A 19541-nucleotide genomic window follows, 5' to 3' on the forward strand; every position below is an offset into this window, starting at 1 on the left:
GTGGTCTACTGCCAGGGTCACCAAAAAAATAAAAAATTCTGAAGTGATTAAAAAAAAATAACCTAAACAGACACAGCTACTAAAAAGACAACACAAACATATGAACTTTACAAACGACCCTGATTCCAGACTTCCTACTCTACAAGTACCAGCCTCAGTATTCACCTCAGGAATTAAAGCCAAATGGGAAGGGTGTTTTCCAAATTTGGATTCAGAGGGATGAACTATTAATGCCCCCCCAAAAAGAATCTAGATTCCCAAAAACCTAGGGCAGGCTATAACTAAATATGGCCACAGATCATCACATTATGGTAAAAAACAAAACAAAAAAACCTTATGCAATTAATTAACGTAATAAACATACCAGATCTAAGAGAGAAAACAGACCAAGGATCTAACAGGTATCTCCAATTTGTACAAAATAATACTCAGATCAGGCTCCCTTATGACTCCACTAACCCAAGCTGTCCAGCTGGGGTGGCATGCCAGAAAAAGACGACATAAGGACTTCACAGTGATGCCCCAGGCATCCAACACTTCAAACTGCTAGTTGCCTTGGCATGCTCAAACCTCTGGCAGTAAAACGTTGTAGATTTTAAAAAGGGAACACAAACTCTCAAAATATGTGAAACCACAATCTTCTTGTTCCCACTGAGGTTAAGCTTCACCCATATTAACCTAGAGACTGGATTCAAACTAAGACTCAAAAATCCAAATTACCTCCAGATCAACAAAACCCTGTTTGGACCATGTACTATTAACCACTCCCTCTTCTCTTAAATTTCAGGGGCTCAGACCCTAAAAGGCATCATTCCTGAGTGAAGCCTGCACCACAGCCCTCAGATCAGGCTCTACGAGGTTCAATTTATTCCTATAACCTAGTCTCTGATCTCAAGCTTCTCTTCTGGGGAAGGGATATCGTATGTAAGTAAAATGTGCCCTTGCCATACTCTTGATACATTCAAACTTTCTTCCTTATAGAACTCTCTATACTCACTATTCTTCTGTCAAAGAAAAAAGTCTTAACTGGTAATAAATCACCATATAAAAAATAAACTCCTGGCCGGGTGCGGTGGCTCACGCCTGTAATCCCAGCACTTTGGGAGGCCGAGGAGGGGGGATCACGAGGTCAAGAGATCAAGACCATCCTGGTCAACATGGTCAAACCCCGTCTCTACTAAAACTACAAAAAATTAGCTGGACATGGTGGCGCGTGCCTGTAATCCCAGCTACTCAGGAGGCTGAGGCAGGAGAATTGCCTGAACCCAGGAGGCGGAGGTTGCGGTGAGCTGAGATCGCGCCATTGCACTCCAGGCTGGATAACAAGAGTGAAACTCCATCTCAAAAAAAAAAAAAAAGAAAAGAAATAAAAATAAAAATAAACTCCTTCTCCCTTTACCGTTTAGTCCTTTCTATGACTGTGGCTGGTGGTCTCTGGAAAGACAATACCCTAATCTTTGCTTTGGAGACTCCTCCCAGTGTTATCCTCCTAATTCAGAAGCCAAATAATAAAAGTCGGATTGATCCAAACCTGCCTTCTTGTAGAGTAGTTTGTTACAACAGGCATTTAAAATATTACATAAACTTAAGATGATGGGGCGGAGGCAGGGTTTGAGAGGACTGACTCCTTTTAAATGAAGTTCTACTACAGGTAAAACGGTATCAAACAGTATCACATGCTATAGAGAAACTTGAGTGAAAGGAAGAGTAAATTGATGTGGCAAACTTCACTGTGTCATCGTTAAGAAACTGTCACAGCCGACTCAACCTTCAGTAATCACCATCCTGATCAGTCAGCACCCATCGACACTGAGACAAGACCCTCCACTGGCAAAAAGATTACCACTCATAGAAGGCTCAGATGACCGTTAGCATTTTTTAGCAATAATGCATTTCAAAATTACACATCTCCACTTGTTTTTAGGAATAATGCTAGCATACTTAAAAGTATACTGTAAATATTATGCAATGGAAAACCAAAACTTCAGAAGACTAGCTTTATCATGACACTCACGTTACTGCAGTGGTCTGGAAGCAAGGCAGCAGCATCGCCAAGGCATACCTTGGCTACGTATCAGCAACAGTGAGCTACATTTAAGGCAGTTGCAGAGAAGTAATCATTCAAGAACTTTTTTGGTCCAATAGATTATAATATTCTCCAATGAAATTCTTACCTAATCGAAAAACTGATGATGTTGACAGATGATAAGGCTTAGCTCGTTCAATGGCTAATTTTCGATGGACTCTAGGAAGGATTTTTCCATACTGGTCTAATATAGAATTTCGAGCCAGTGATCTCTCCCGCAAACGAGGATCACGATCATTCTATTAAACATATCAAAATTGGTAAAAAAAAAAAAATAAAAAAAAAAAAATTAACCTTCAAAATGTTAGGTGCTATAATTCTATATTTACCATTTAAAATAAAATTATGAATATCCAAAAATATCTTCCTCCTACCTACATATCCACTTTTCCAAACCAATAACTTCATCCACATATCTACTTGTTTTATCAATCCTCACCCATCAATAAATTCCAAATCTCTGCTACCAAGCCTTGATTCTTCACAACTAATAAAAACAATGGTTACCATGTATTAAGTATCCACACTTGTGAGGCAACATTCTACTTCACACACCTCTCTGTGCATCCTCAAAACAACCTGACAATGAGATTTTATCCCTTTACCATTGATGAAACCAAGACTTAGAGTGTGTCCCAAGCACACAGAGTAAATGACCCGTGAAGTCGATGATCTTTGCACTGTGTAAGTCCCACTGCTGACCTCCACGTCCCCCTCTCCTACACAATCATCTTTCTACTATACATTCCTCCTGCTGGCCTCTACATCTTCATTTTCCCTGAGTGAAAGGGCAACACTGTAGGCAGGTATCAGAACATAAAAGAATTAGGTAGTGATACCCTGTTCCCAACTCTGCTACCGAGATGAACAGAGGATTCTGTGAGTTCAAGGTAATATAAGGCACAGTGATTACCAAACCATTGTAAGCTCTTATATAACACACCAAAAATCTCCAGTTTTCCTTATTCTCTTACCCCCCATAATGAGACAACTTTAATCATACCATAACATTAATCTTCAGAGTTTGGTTCAGCTTCAAGGCAGGCACATAATTGGCACGCTGCAAATGGTGAACTAAAAGGAATTCATGATTCTGAACACTGGCACTGGACTGCAAAAATTTCACTAAACATTCCTAAAAAGAACAAAATAGATTGTAAACTACCAGTTCATCCTGAATTTCTGACAAGTTTACATTGTTAAGTAATTACCTGCTCAGTGTCTGTAAATGGTAACTTCAGTAAATCTTCCATTAAGCCCATTTCCTGACAGACTTCATACATGTGCTTTAGTAACTCCTCTATATTCAACCTATTACAATGTTGCCGCAAAAAACTCCAGGCCTCAACCATGCACCTGAAAGCAATATTTATTGAAGTTTAGTTTTAGAAAAGTTATTTAAATGTTCAAAATGCATAATCTACACGTAGAATCTCAAAGATACTTAGTGAGGTATCTTTACAAATAATTTAAAAGAACTTTAAAAAGTTGTTGAATATTTAGTACTGCACAATGAATCTTGCCAATAATAATAATGTCAGTAAGATAACTTGTTTAAAGAATTTTATGCTGCTCTTTAGATATAAAACAATAAAAAAGCAAGGGAAGTACACACAAATTCAAAGACAAAAAACTAATGTGGCCTGGATAGAGCTGAATGATTGGCATGGTGTGACAGAGGAACGTCAGGCTTTTAAAGAAGTGACACTCAGTGAGAAGCACATGGACGAGACTGACCTACAGGAGGAAACAGGCATACTGTGTTCCAGAGGAAGTGAAGAGTATAGCTTAGTAGTGGAAGATGTTTTTTGGTTGATCTGCAGCAAGATTTGATTGGAGAACTTGGGGCAAATTTGGCAGTCTTAGGCACCAGGCGGAGGTGCTGAGACATCCTTTTGTGAGCAATTAGATCATTTAAATGAAGGAGTACTTCTTACACAGATGTCTCCCAAAATCAGGTAGGAGCTTTTTTTTTTTCCTTTTTTTTTTTAAATGCCAGTGTTCAATTCATACCCCACCGATAGGATTGTTTTGAAGGTTCACTTGAGCGTATCTACGAAAATTATGATTACATATAAGCCATGGCCCAACAATCCCAATACAAAGAATATAATCTACAGAAATACCAGCAAAATTGCATAAAGATTAAGTATAAGAATATACAGTGAGGGCCAGGCATGGTGATTCATGCCTGTAATCTCAACACTTTGGGAGGCCAGGGCAGGCAGATCAATTGAGCCTAGGAGTTCAAGACCAGCCTGGGCAACAAGGCGAGACCCTGACTACAAAAAAATACAAAAAGCATGAAGAGCGTGGAAAGGACTGAGACCTACAGGTGGAAACAAGCATATTGTGCTGGGCATGGTGGTGTGTGCCTGTAGTCCCTGCTACTCAGGAGGTTGAGGCGGGGGAATTGCTTGATCCTAGGAGGTCCAGGCTATAGTGAGCTATGATCATGCCACTGCACTCCAGCCTGGGTGACGGAGCCAGATTCTGTCTCAAAAAAAAAAAAAAGGAATATGCAGTGAAACAATGAGTTATGATGTAGCCCTACATGAGGAAAATATGTATTAACTTAAAAAATAATATATAAAGCTTTTTAAAAAGCAAGTTAAAAACCGTATGAAAGTGACAATTTAAAAAATTAACCAATAAAATTTCTGTTTATATATTTTTTAAATAGAAAAGAAAGAGTTCTGAAGATATACACTAAGAATGGTAATGATCAATCTGGCAGTTAAAATTTTTTGGAGAGGCTGACAACTTCCAAGGCAGAATAAAAGACAGCAAGATTGCACTGCCCTAGACTTTCTGTGAATACAAAGATACTCAGGGAAGCAATGGCACCCACTGTTGGGAGGTCAGGGCCATCGGTTAATTTTGTTGTTTTGGAACTAGAATATTTTGACATATTCCACAGGTCTTATACAGGTCAACGACTCAAGGAAGTACAATGTATAGTGGTATTCCCTGAAAATTTACATCTGAAATGGCCTTGTACTTCTCTTTCCACCAGAACAAGCATGAAGGTGGAATCACTGTAATTTGAGTGTAGAACAGTGTTCATCTGTGTTTTCACATGCACAGAAATACAGTAATTGATTCCTAAACCAAAATCTAGAAACATTAAAAGCAGAACATTTTTGTATAACGAAAAATAAAGAGGGTAAGATGAACATTTCATCATTAAATCCCACAAGGTTGATTTTCCTAATGTATACAAAGCTCTATAAATCAGTAAGAAGAATTCTAACACAGAAAAAAAAGAAGTCAAAGATTTTAATGGGCAGGTCACAAAAGAAACAGTTGAGAAAGATACATTCTATTATTATAGTGAGACTAAACATACTGAAACTACCATTTTCACCTATGAGATGAAGAGACAAAAAATATCTGGTATACTGTGTTGATAAAAGACATAGCATATGGTAATTGAGAGGAAATTATGTTGGCATAACCCTGATGGAGGGCAATTTGCCCTATCTGTCAAAATTACAACACCAAAATTACAAGGGCAAATATCCTTTCACCCTAGGAGTTTATTCTACAAATTGGCACATGTGCAATATGTGTGGTTACTCATCATAGCATTGTTTAAAATGGCAAAAGTTCAAAACAACCTAAATGCTCATTAAAGAGAACTATTAATAATTAAGGCCAGGTGTGGTGGCTCAAGCTTGTAATCTCAGCACGTTGGGAGGCCAAGGCAGGTGGATCACCTGAGGTCAGGAGTTCAAAACCAGCCTGGCCAACATGGCGAAACCCGTCTCTACTAAAAGTACAAAAATTAGCTGGGCGTGGTGGCTCACGCCTGTAGTCCCGGCTACTCGGGAGGCTGAGGCAGGAGAATTGCTTGGACCTGGGAGGCGGAGGTTGCAGTGAGCCGAGGTTGTGCCACTGCACTCCAGCCTGGTGCCTGGCGACGGAGAGAGACTCTATCTCAAAAAAAAAAAAAAAAAACACAAAAATGAGCCAGGCATGGTGGCAGGCGCCTGTAATCCCAGCTACCTGGGAGGCTGAGGCAGGAGAATCACTTGAACCTAGAAGCCAGAGGCTGCAGTGAGCTGAAATCACTCCACTACACTCCAGCCTGGGTGGCAAAGTGAGACTCTTTTCCCCCAACCCTGCCAAAAAAAAAAAAAAGAATTTAAAACATAATGGTACATCTATCCAAATAATGAACTGCTATGTGATAGTTAAAAAGTAAATACTTTATGTATAAATTCTAAAATTAGTGCCAAACTAAATTAAGTGAAAAAGTGTATTGCAGAAGGGTATACAGTTTGCTGTTTTTATTTTTTTTTAAAGGGTGTAGGGGGAAAGATACAACATACAGGCATTTGTTAACATTTGTTTACAAGATCTTAGGAAGAATACACTAGAAATTATTCACACTATTGGTTACCAGGAGGAAACTTAGAAGTTGGGAGTGTTATCATTCTTACCTCTTAAACATTGAAGCATATCATGTTCTTACCAAAAACAAATAATACTCCATGCCTCTCCCTGAGCCCATAGACATATATTTTTAAAATTTTCCACTTTAAACTGATACCTACTCCCAGCTGATTGGACATACTAGCAGGAGTAAGATAAACTTACTTTATGATTTACCAAGTATTAATTTGATAATAGTATAGAGAATATTTTTAACAAATGACAAATGATAATGTTCTTTCCCTGTTTCCCCCACAGCAGGAAAACACGTTAAACTTCAAGAAATCCATTTCTAACACTTACAAAAGTTTAAAACAAAGTCTCCAAACTCTCACTATTCTCAGGCTTCCTACAGAAGAAAATAATGATGCTAGGAAGAACAGGAAGAAAATTATTTCAATTTCTGAGAGGCTAGGCTAGCATGTTGGCAGTAAAAGATGCAGAAGTCATTTTAATAAGGAAGGCATGAGGGTTCTTGGCAATACAGCAAAAACAGACTGAAAAACCATCCTGTGTCAAGCTCTCTAAACATGCTAGACCACATATAGACACGCATTATGAAATGCATGAAGGAGACCATAATAAAAAGAGAAATTTAAGAGACAAGCAGCCACTGATTTCTAGTGACTAGAGTAAAGTAAAAAGACTGGGAAAAGATATACACAGGATATAAATAAAAACATTGTTTGTGTAGCTACATTAACAATTATTCATGATAAAGAAGGTTACCATATAGTAATTTTAAAGGTCATTAAAAAAAAACAATTTAAAACACTTATGTACCTAATATTCAAAATACAAAATGCTGGGAATACTGTGAGGAACTGACACATCCACCATTAGTGTCAGCAACTTCGCATGCTTTTCTTAGCAACTTACAAAACAGACCAGGGAAAAAAGTATTAAGGACACAGAAAGATTAAAATCATGCAACGAACAAACCTGATCGCTGGGACAAACACATCTGACATCTCACCTACTAAATGGAGAATACACTGAGTATTTATCAGTGGGTAAAGCAAGTCTTACCAAAAACAAATTTTATTTTTTAAACAGAGGCAGGGTCTCCCTATGTTGCCCAGCCTGGTCCTGAACTCCCGGGCTTAAGTGATCCTTCTACCTTGGCCTCCCAAAGTGCTGGGAATATAGCTATGAGTCACCGTGCCTGGCCATTTTTTATTATTACTTTTAAATAGATCAACTCTTAGCAAATTTTAAAGGTCAAGTACCACGTGGATCATATGATGGGATTACAATACAACTTAGAAGCCATCAACACAGTAATTTTTAAAACCCATTATTTGTAAATTAAAACTTCTAAATCATACATAGGGAAAATAAATAACCACAACAAAAATTTAAAATATTTAGAACAGAATCATAATTAAAATTGTGGGATGCTGCTAAGGTGGTATGCAGGACATTCAGACTTATATTTTTATGTTACTGAAGACAAAAGGCTGAAAATGAAGCAATCGTCCAACTTGAGTGAAAAGTACAGCAAAATAAACCCACATACCATAGAAAGAGGAAAAATAATTATGCCTATACAAACGTTTTTCAGCTTTCTTATACATTTATGATCCTAACACTGAACAATCAATGCCAATAGCTGAATTGGCTACAGCTTTCATTTATAAGTCAGTCATTGTACAGTGCGTTGTGGTTAAGTAAAACAGCCATGCCAGCTGGGATAGTATGTCCATACATATAGCCCATAAAATTGAAAAGCTACCAGTATGAAGTTTTAGAGAAATGCAAAGATGCTCTTAATGAGGAAACTCAGGCTCAGAGAGGATAACTGAACGCTTTTGATCATATTTCAGAAAGTGGCATAATTTAAATTCAAATCTATGAGTCCAAACATTTTGCTCTTAACATCTTTGCTACAATAAGTGGCTGTTTCAGTAACATTATTTGTAAGGGTGCAAATTAATAAACAATTTGACTAACATAAATTAATCAAAAACAGGGCAAAACCTCACTAGCACAGGGTGAGTCGGGGGAGAGTTACTGTTTGATGGTTCAAATATTAAAACTTTTTCTGCCATTTCAACTATATGCAATCAAATCATTTCGGTGTTAGACTCTTATGCAGCCTAACCTCTCTTTTAGTTCAAATTTCCCAAATGTAGCCTCTATCCATGGTTCGAGGATATACTGATTAAACACTGTTGGACTAGAGATCTAGGTATCTGAACAAATTAGGTGATCATGTATGACAACAGGACATACTCAGAAACTTTGTTTTCTTAAATAAGTCCCTGTAAATCAGCTTGTTTTCTTATTTGCTTCCTTCTGATAAAAGTGAAGTGTAAAGTATGTTGTTACATAATCTCCTGGGCAATAAACATGGCTGCCTTTTGCAAAACTATCAGTTCAAATATTAAAGCAGCTTTCTCCTAAGATGTTTCAATAAAAATTGGCACCTTCACTTTCAACAGTGTTCTCTGACTTCTTAGTCATTCTCTCTTTACAGGACTTGTAATTATTTTGAAACATCTCTTAAATCTGAATACAAGCTATCTCACAAATAGCATTCTGAGTGGTTTTTATTTCTTTATTTAATGCATAGGAGCCGTAATGTTCTAGTTTTCTGGGGACTGTATAATTGAGACTCTTTCCAACTTGAGAGAAATAAGGTTTAGAAATTAAACTATTAGTGCTTGTTAACTATAAGGCTAAGGTAAAGGAAATGAGAACCTAGCGTATCAGGGAAACATGCTCTGGTAATTAAAGAAGGACACTTGGAATCAAAAGACGAAAAAATCAGCAACCTTCCAAAGATGTTTCTTCCAAAGTTCCAACACCTGCCCTTCTGATGTAAGTATTAGTGATTAAGTGCCAACTCTCTGACGTCACTAAAGAGCGTGAGGTACATGCAACCGAAAAAAAGCATATATGTTGGTTTCAACACAGTACTAGAACTCTTAACCCCTGCTGAATACAACAATTATCACATATAGCTTCTTTAAATTATTTTGTTCTTAGAGTAAATCTTATGGAAACTACGGTTTTGATCTCATAAAAAAATTTCCATATTGATTCTAGATTTATTAAGTTAGCTAAACATTTTCGCTAAGCCAGATTATTTCAACAAGTACTTCCTAATTCATTACTGTTAAGGTTCTATATGTATAATCAATCTATTATTAAACTTCAAAACTTTTCTTTTGCCTGAAATTTGTAGATCTTACCCTCTCCCTCTTATCTTTAGAAGTACATGCTATTTAACCAAAGAGAACAAAGAAAATATAACTTTCAGCATGCTGACACAGAAGTGGTAACTGGTTCAAATATTACACAGTGAGGTAAAGTGACTAATTTCTAAAAATATAAAAATGATCAAAAGGGTTGAATAAAACAATAAAAGCAGTACAAAATAAATCTAGTAAGGAATTTCAGCTCCAAGCAATTTCTGCAGCTTAGTTCATAAGCTGCCACTGTATAACCACACCACTGTACTTCCAATCACACCATTTAGCTTTGTCACAGTTACTATGTAGCTGAGACTATAATTAGCATTATGTAAATGGCAAATATACTTATTAGAGAACATTAAAATACTGCAAAAGGAAGAAACAAAGGTATCACTTGCTCAAATCTGGCTGAAGTATTAAGACATGAAACCAGACACTTCCTTAAATCAAGATTTAAGATTTTCTTTCTGTGAGGATGCAATGGGGCAAATGCAATGACAAAATTCAAATACAAACAATTCCAATACTCAAGCAACCAATATTAACAGAAATATCAAAGTACCATTACTGAATGCAAACTCTCCATTTGCCACCTCTATATAGCTTCATTCTTCTCTATTCTTGACTCCTTTTCAGCATACTAAGCCCTCAGCTGTCCGTGAAGAACAACCATCAGTGCTGTCAATTAGCAACATAGAGAACCATAAATCTCAATTTGGCACCCCTACCTTTTAATCAAGGTACTTATCTTATTCTAGATAAAAGGTGTTGTATGTTTCTCTTAACACTGAAAGACCAATAAACACATGAATATTAAGTAACACAATGAAAGTAAAATATTCTACAGTTGTTCTCAGTATCCTTGAGGGGACTGGTTCCAGGACTCCTATGGAAAGTTGTCCTGCAGAGCCCATGTATATGAAAAGCTGGCCTTCCATATATGCAGGTTTTACATCCCATGAATGCTGTATTTCCAATCTGCATTTGATGCAGAACCCACTAATACAAACTACTGACTCTACTGACTTAAGGGCCAACTGTACATTGTCTATTTCATCAATTCCATTTTATTAACAGACGTGATAAAGAGTTTATACTTTCAAAAGATGTACTTACCTATTAAAAAGCAAAACGGTGAGGTGAAGGGTAACATCACTACCACTGGACACTGCTGGCTTCATTGTCTGAATGTACCTGAGCGCTCGTCTGTGCTCGCCCTGACTCATGAATGCCTGAATAATCCTTGAGTGTTGCCATGACAAAGGTTTCGCAGTAGCTGGATGAAACAAAAGATCCAAGCCACTCTGGAAATAACATGAAAAGTGTTCAAGACAAACGTAATCCCATACAGTTAGACAAAGTAGCTAAACCCAACACTAAAAACCCCAAAAATCAAGACCAGTTTAAATATAAGCTGAAAAAAATCTACTTTAATCTGTCGTATATAGAGTTGGCCCTCAGAATCTACAGGATCCCTATCTGCAGACTGAACTAAATGCAGATAGAAAATATTTGAAAAAATAAGGCTGGGCATGGTGGCTCATGCCTGTAATCCCTGCACTTTGGGAGGCCAAGACAGGCGGATTGCTTGAGCTCAGGAGTTCAAAATCAGCGTGGGCAATGTGGCAAAACCCCATCTTTAAAGTGAACCAAAAAAAAGTTTTTAGAAAAATTTAGAAGGCCAGGTGTGGTGGCTCATGCCTATAATCCCAGCACTGTGGGAGGCTGAGGTGAGCAGATCACTTGAGGCCAGTTCAAGACCAGCCTGGCCAACATGGGGAAACCCAACTCTAGTAAAAATATAAAAATTAGGCAGGTATGGGGGTGCATACCTGTAGTCCCAGCTACTCGGGAGGCTGAGGCAGGAGAAATACTTGAACCCAGGAGGCAGAGGCTGCAGTGAGCCAAGATTGCACCACTGCACTCCAGCCTGGGAGACACAGCGAGACTCCATCTCAAAATTAATAAATAAAAATGAAAAGGATTACTTAAAATAGCCAATGAAATGTAAATACCATGTAAATAATAATTGTTATATTGTAATGTCCAGGGACTAATGACAAGAAAAATGTCTGTACATGTTCAGTACAGATGCAGTATCTTCCCCTCAATATTTCTGATGTGTGGTTGACTGAATCCATGAACACAGAGGGCCAATAGTATACAAGAGGATGTGCACCGGACAGAAGCAAATACTACGCCATTTACTACAAGAGCACGAGCCTCTGTGAATTTTGGTATGTTTCTGGATCCTGGAACCAATTCCACACAGATACTGAGTGATAACTGTATTTTATTTTAAAAAATAAAAGCCTTATCAAAAACCTGATACCTTTGAGACCCTATTACACTATTTTATAAGATCTTCCCATCACAAGTTTCATACATCAAAGCCAAATCTTGCCTTCTATGGTTCACTCAACACTCCAAACATATCTCCAATACAACAATCACTGTATCTATACTATCATAATTATTTACTTATTAGTTTCCTTCCTTAAACAGTAAGAAACCTGGGGTTCTGAACTGTTAGCTTTATATTCTTGGCTTAAAAATAGTGCTTGGTGAAGGTACTGTTTAAACTGAGTCTTTCTTCAACTACCTCTAGAAGTAGACGGTATCATATCTTTTAATATCAAATTTAAATTATGTGTATTGTCTAAAATTCTAGTAATTTATGAAAGTTTATGCTATAAGTGGATAGACTTACCTCATAGTCATTATGATCTATTAACCAAAACCCCTGAATAAGTTTAACTTGGCCCCAAGAAATGGCAAATACAGTTGGGAAAGATTCAATTGAAGTATCTGTTTTGTTGGGAAAGGAATACATAATATCAAGTAGAAAATAAATGGTCTTTTAAAAAGTGGATTAAGGACGATAAACAACAGCAACAGAAACCTCCTAATATATATTTAGAATAGGTAGCAATAAAAGGTAGCATTAAAAGAGACTTGAAAGACCTCTTTTTAGTGTTTAGAAAGCCATCATGGACAGCCAGCAATGAGAAGTTTTAGTAAATGTGGGTACAACCAGTCCCACACCAACTCCTTTCATTCTCAGTATTTTATTACCCGCATCACAAAGGACATAAAGCATATTTTTATGAAGTCAGTAGCTTAGTAAATACAATAAACAAAGATACATGCAAAATTCTAGTGATGCAGCAAAAGATGGCAGCCGTAGCAAACATCACCTAGCTTATAAACAATAAATGGAATTATACATTTTTAGACTATGTAAGTAACATTAGCACAAAAATATTATCACAAAGACTACAGGACTCAAATAATGCCTAAGGTACTAATACACTAACTGATAACGTATTGATTTCCAGCACATAGGTTAACGCCACTGAGAATGATCATTTGGTAGCAGTATTTTAGAGCAACCATTGTTACTTTTTGAGTCTTAGACACATTTAAGAATCTGATAAAAGCCAAGTACCCTATCCTCAGAAAAACAAATCTAAAACAAAATTTTGCATATAGTTTTAGGTTAATCATAGGCCATCTGAACCCAAACAACAGATCCTGGGTTAACATCTCTTAAAAAAACAAAACCAAAATTCAACCTTGAAATTGAGATTAGATGTCAGGCTTATACTACTGTGAAATTTATAATTTTAATAATACATAAACACTGGATAAAATTTAAAAGGATACAATAGAATGTTTGGCTGCTTCGATAACGCCATCTAACAGGTACATATCAAGTAGTGCCTGTAAAACAAAGGGATAAAACCTTCAGTACATTTTATACAGTCATTCATTCATTCATGCTCTTTGTTTTCCCAAGTCTGTGCCAGACACACAGCTAAGCATGTTTCCTCCCTCCCCAACTTTACAGACTGTAAGTGACAGCACATTACTGCAAACCTACATGTAGACTAGGAGGAGGGTATCTTCCTGTGCCTCCTTCATCTCGTTTCCATAACTTCTCAATTCGCTCTCCTAACTGAGAAACCAGTCCATCGATCATCAAGCAATCGGGGTTCCACTTCCCTCTGCAATCAGGGAAAAGTTAAGACTTATTTAATATTACCGTTAATTAATATCCAAACAACCAGCACAACTATCAAAAAGAGAAGAGGCCAGGCATGGTGGCTCATGCCTGTAATTCCAGTGATTTGAGAGGCCGGGGCAGGAGGACTGCTCAAGGTCAAGAGTTCGAGACCATCCTGGGCAACACAGCAAGGCCCAATTTCTAAAAAAAATATAAAAGTTAGCTGGGCATGGAGGTGTGCACCTGGAGTCCCAGCTACTCTGGAGAATGAGGAAGGAGGATTGCTTGAACCCAGATACACATGCCACTGTACTCCATCCTGGGCGACAGAATGAGACCCTATCTCTAAAAACAGAGAGACAGAGAAAGAGAGAAGAGAATTGGGAATTGGACCCTAGTTAGCATGATGAGAACTACAGACATCAAGAGTTAGTCAGATAAACCCTTAAGCTGCCTCAAGTTCAGTCATCAGCAAGCCAGTCAGTCAAGGTGAGGTCCCAGGGGAGAACGTGGTCCAGCTAGCCAGTGACCATTCTATTTTTCACCATATTAAGCAAACTACCATAGAGTATAAAGCCCGGTGCAGTGAAAATACTGAAGTTCAAAGTCAAAGAGTTATAGTTTGTTTCATCACTTGGGTTGGCCTTTTATCCTCAGTGATTCCTTCACTCAAAAATATATTACTGACTGCCTATGATGTGACACGCAGATATTGTCCCTGTGTGCTTTACTTTTCTCTTTTCTCCCCTGTACTTCCTTTTCTAATTGTGAAAAGCAGCAGCACTTCCTACCTTCTGAGGTTGTCCAATGAGTCAGGCACTACACTAGGTGCCCTGCAATATTATTTTATTTAGCTTTATACTGACTTTGTAGCTTATATAACAAATAGGATTAGAAAGCATAACAAAGCTGCCAAGGATATATACTTAGGAAATAACAGATCTAGAATTTTAAAATATGCCTAATCAATCTCCCAAGCTAATGTTCACTGTTATTCTACAGCACTAGTTTCCACAATTGCCATGCATCAGAATTACAACCGGCATAGACTTTAAAGTACTGGTGATTCAGGTATAAGAAACCTGGAATCAACGTTTGTGAATCGCTGCTCTAATAATTTTGTCATTGCAACCTGAGGGGAGAAGACTATTTCCTTTACTTATTTCAAAGGAACTAAGTAGCCCATTCATGTGTTCTTTTTTTAAACAAGAAAGAAAGAACATAGTAATGGTAGTATCAAATTCTGATACTTTACTGAGAATTCTACTCATTTAATCACTTTGTAACATGATGAACACTGTTCTGAGAAAGTCCGACTTCTTACAGACATAACTCCTAAAACGTGTTTCACTCTACCTTGATAAACGCTCAAACTTCTGTCGACGACTGGTGTAGTAGTTCTGAATGACGGGGTAGCTGTAGCATAACCTTGACAACTGCACAGTATCATCTGGATTTTTAAGAGTTGGAAAAAAAGCTGGTAATATTTCCAAAATATCTCAATAATACATATTAATATTTTACTGTAATTTTATAGCTATAGCAACCCCCAGTTAACCCACAGGGTTGTTATATTTAAGTAACAAAAGATTACTATGTATCTTTTTATTTACAGATGCACAAGCGAGAAAACGATCTGTCGTGAAAGTCTGAAACAACAAGGATGCCGGCTTAAAATCGTGAAAACTGTTCGAAATAATTCTACTCCTTAGGCACAAATAATAATCTGAAACCAAGAAATGTCCACTACAAATCAAAATCTAAGAGAATTATGAAAAAATAAGATCGATAATTTATGTACAGTGACAGAGGCACTTCTAAATAAAATCTAATGGCTTCCTGGAAATCCAAGAAGCTGAAGGCTTTAGAAGTTATATTCTAAACAAATACAGCACAAGTCAAACACCAAGAATTCTCTAATTCTTGGTACTGGCATAAATTATTAGATACAACAGGTTATTTAATTGAAGAAATACTAGTTAGTAACCACATTAAAAAGACCATTACCAGGAAACAGGCAAACTGTGTTATAGAAACTATAGTTCTACGGATCTATCATGGCTAGTAATATTGCTGAACTCATTTTCAGGAGCCACGTTCTCAAATATGCTTTCCTTCTAAATGTTATGCAATCCAGAAGTGTATATGAGCACTGTGCATCAGGCATGGGACGGAGATAAAAAGTAAGGAAGAATGTAAGAAAAGAAGGAAGCACAGGAGAAAAACTAAGTGAGGTGGAAGAAAAGAAATCCAAAGCATTAGAATAACAAAATCATAAAGACTCAGAATGTTTCAATTTATACACAGAGATTAAGTAAATATTTTACCTATGCCTTCTGGTAAAAGCCCAGAATGAGAGAACCAAAGCAGCACCTGTGCATACTGACAGATGAGGTGGGAAACCACAGACTTATTGCTTAAGTCTGCCAGTCCTGTAAAAAAGAGTTCACATCAGCTGTTTAGCTACAAAAAAAAAAAAAAAACAAGATGCTCCAGTGTTCAAAATTAATCACTTGCTAATTTACATATACAAATGTATATTATATATGTAATATATATGTGTTCAAGATATATCTAGTTTACTTTGGTCCAAAATAATGTCAAGTAAATCTTCAAAATGCTAAAATAAATAAGTCACTTCCTAAAATAGATATTTTAGGTAAATATGCTTCAACCTCAGCTACACTTCCATTTAGCTAATTCTAGAACTCAAATTTACTAATACAAACTAGCATAATATCACTAATACAGACTGTTCAAAACAGGCCTTTACATGAAATTGGCTTGTTTTGGTTTTGAAATTGCAAAACAGAAGAAAATAATAATGACTTATTTGAATAAAAACCATACATATGATTTAACAATTTGAAACTTCACTGGAAATACATTAACCTTAATAATCATTAACTTCAGAATTTCCCAAGCTCATTTAAGCATGGGCTCATGGGACGTCTAACAACATTCCGTAGCTTTTCATTAAAACAAAGAAACAAACAAAAACCCTAGCACTGGAAAAATAATGTCCTCTTTACACAATGATCCATCTAAGTCACAGGAAATGTATCTGTTTCCGTAAGTCAAGAATTAAAATGTAATAAAACACTCATTTGATAAAACAGCATACCTCTCTCAGTGATCTCTCGGGCTTCTGATGCAAAACAGTTCAAGACTATATTAAGATTGCTAAGAAGCAAGTAACATTGTTGGATAGACTGTATAGTTTGTGGATCCATGAAATGACACGAACCATCAAATAATGGCACACCTTTCAAGAATAAAATATAAGTTTCCATACATTAAATCTAAGCAAAATTAGATTCACAATGCAAAATTTCTCAAACTCCTAACACTCAAAAGAATTATTCTATTCATTATGAGATTTATAAAGACAAGCTAGAAATGGCAAAACCTCCAATGAACCTAAAAAGTGCTTTTAATATAAAACTAGCAAAAGTCAAGAGTGAGAAAATGAGCTCAAATAATCTAGATCTAAAAACAACTGTCTTAATTCTAAAATCCTTCTTTAAATGAAATTCTATTTTGCTTTACTTTTTTTTTTTTGGAGATAGTGTCTTGTTCTGTTGCCCAGGCTAGAATGGAGTGGTGTGATCTTGGCTCACTGCAACTTCTCCCTACCAGGTTCCAGTGATTCTCCTGCCTCAGGCTACCAAGTAGCTGGGATTAAAGGTGTGCACACCCAGCTAATTTTTGCATTTTTGGTAGAGATGAGGTTTCACCATGTTGGCCAGGCTGGTCTCGAACTCCTGACCTCAGCTGATCCACTGGCCTCGGCCTCCCAAAGTGCTGGGATTACAGGTGTGAGGCAGCCCACCTGACCTTATTTGCTTTACTTCTAATGCTTTTTTTTTTTTTGAGACAGGGTCTCTCTGTCACCTAGGCTGGAGTGCAATGGTACGACTATAGCTCACTGCACTCAAACTCCTAAGCTCAAGTGTTCCTCCTAGCTCACTGGAGCTGGGACTATAGGTATGCCACCACACCCAGCTAATTAAAACAACAACAACACTTTTTTTTTTTTTGAAGAGATGGTTGGGGGTGGTCTTGCTATGTTGCTCAGGCTGGTCTTGAACTCCTGGCCTCAAGCAATCCTCTCATCTTAGCCTCCTAAAGTGCAGGGATTACAGGCCTGAGCCACCACGCCTAATCTCCAATACATTTAAAGCACTTACTATGCTTTCTATTTTAATTATTCTTAGAAGTTTTTCTTGGAAAAAAAAAAAAGACAACATACCAGGAATAAAGCTCAAAGCAGCTTTAACAGCTGAACTTCCAAGTTAAAACCCAAAGTACTGCATTGTGCTCAGAGAACAGCCATGCAATTTATTAACTGAGCTGAATTTCTTTTTACAAAACATAATGACCTCTGATAAACATTTTCCTCTTAAAAAAAGAGATTTTTAATCTGATCCTAAATTATCAAGTGTTCTTTTAGACTTCAATTGTACTGATTACTGAAATACTTAAATTATTTCATGCCAATAATTTCATAAGTATAGCCTACAAATACTAGAAAGCTCCATGTCTTCCTATCAAACTTGATTGGTTTAAAACTCCTCTACTAAGAATAACTTACACTGTGAAAAGCTATCTATAGTCAAATGATTTCTTGCGTATTCATCATGACACAATATAAATGACTAAACATATATCTAAATAAACTTACATTTCACTTTCACTTACAGTGCAAATGTCTAATTACTAGGACTTTTAGCATTATTTTTGCACTAACTCGACATGATAGGATTTTGATATTCACGACATACCTCAAGATTCAATCAAAATGTACAACAGACTAATAAAACTGTCAAGAAGAAAAAGGATTTGCCATGATGACAATGACATCTGTCCGTGGAGGACAGTGGTAATACATTTTTACCCTGCCATTCAACTTCATCATTTCTATCAATATTTTAAATAGTGAGTAAGTACAGAAACTTCTGAGAGTTACCTAGCACCTTCCCCTTATTCCATCATCAGTATATTTAATAAATTAAACTCCCAAGACCAAAAGATAAGTAAGTTATAATCCTAAAATAAAACCTGTTATTGTAGGCATGCATATCAGCATGTTGCCAGTTTAACAACCTGCTGCAAAATCTTGGTCAAAAGTTACTTTGGGCTGGATGCAGTGGCTCACGCCTTGTAATGCCAACACTTTGAAAGGCCCAGGCAGGAGGATCACTTGAGGCCAGATGTTCAAGCCTGGCCTGGGCAATAAAGCGAGACCACGTCTCTACAAAAAACACAACAATTAGATGGGTGTGGCAGCATGTGCTTGTGGTCCAAGCTACTCAGGAGGCTGAAGCAGGAGGCTGACTTGGGCTCAAAAGGTCAAGGCTGCAGTAAGCCATGAACTCACCACTGTACTCCTGCCTGGGCAATAAATGAGACCGTGTCTCAAAAAAAAAAAAAAAAGGAAAAAAAAATTAATTACTTTTCTCATTTTAATGTAAAAAGAAATCATTTTCTTGTGCGACATCTTCATATTTTAAGAGTTTACAACTTCAAAATGATTAAAAATTATGTATTTAAAACACAAACCAAGATTAGTGTTGTAATATTAAATTCTACCCTACATCTAGAATTATAATACTTACATAGTCTGTCAAACTCCTCTTTTGTGAGAACCACTTTATTCCACGTCCATTCAAGAACAAAGCGCAAATTAGTAGCAGAGTTCGGTTGTTCTTATTTGTAAATACAAAAGGAAAAACTAAAGATTATTGATTACAGACAGAATTCCAAATTTTCAGGGGAAAAACATGGCACACAGCACCCTAACCAAGTGAAC

At 36.9% G+C, this 19541-nt stretch overlaps 1 protein-coding gene across 4 annotated transcripts in view; it reads right to left on the minus strand.

Annotated features, from left to right (window-relative positions):
* Positions 1-19541, minus strand: part of AHCTF1 (AT-hook containing transcription factor 1) — a 74544-nt gene that overhangs the window by 35069 nt on the left and 19934 nt on the right. For all 4 annotated transcript variants that reach the window (XR_010345121.1, XM_012443736.3, XM_021666909.2 and 1 more), the window contains exons 13-23: positions 19348-19437; positions 16854-16994; positions 16057-16161; positions 15086-15179; positions 13607-13730; positions 13390-13446; positions 12434-12580; positions 10840-11027; positions 3298-3442; positions 3090-3221; positions 2175-2325 (exon numbers count right to left, since the gene is read on the minus strand). Coding sequence is in view for 3 of the 4 variants with exons in the window: in XM_012443736.3 (XP_012299159.2) it covers positions 2175-2325; positions 3090-3221; positions 3298-3442; positions 10840-11027; positions 12434-12580; positions 13390-13446; positions 13607-13730; positions 15086-15179; positions 16057-16161; positions 16854-16994; positions 19348-19437 (1374 nt within the window). In the remaining variant the exon portion in view is untranslated. The remainder of the gene's footprint in view (positions 1-2174; positions 2326-3089; positions 3222-3297; positions 3443-10839; positions 11028-12433; positions 12581-13389; positions 13447-13606; positions 13731-15085; positions 15180-16056; positions 16162-16853; positions 16995-19347; positions 19438-19541) is intronic.

The sequence above is a fragment of the Aotus nancymaae genome, unplaced genomic scaffold (genome assembly GCF_030222135.1).
Source record: "Aotus nancymaae isolate 86718 unplaced genomic scaffold, 86718_ANA_hifiasm-v0.15.2.pri h1tg000032l_0, whole genome shotgun sequence".
Classification (NCBI taxonomy): Eukaryota; Metazoa; Chordata; class Mammalia; order Primates; family Aotidae; genus Aotus; species Aotus nancymaae.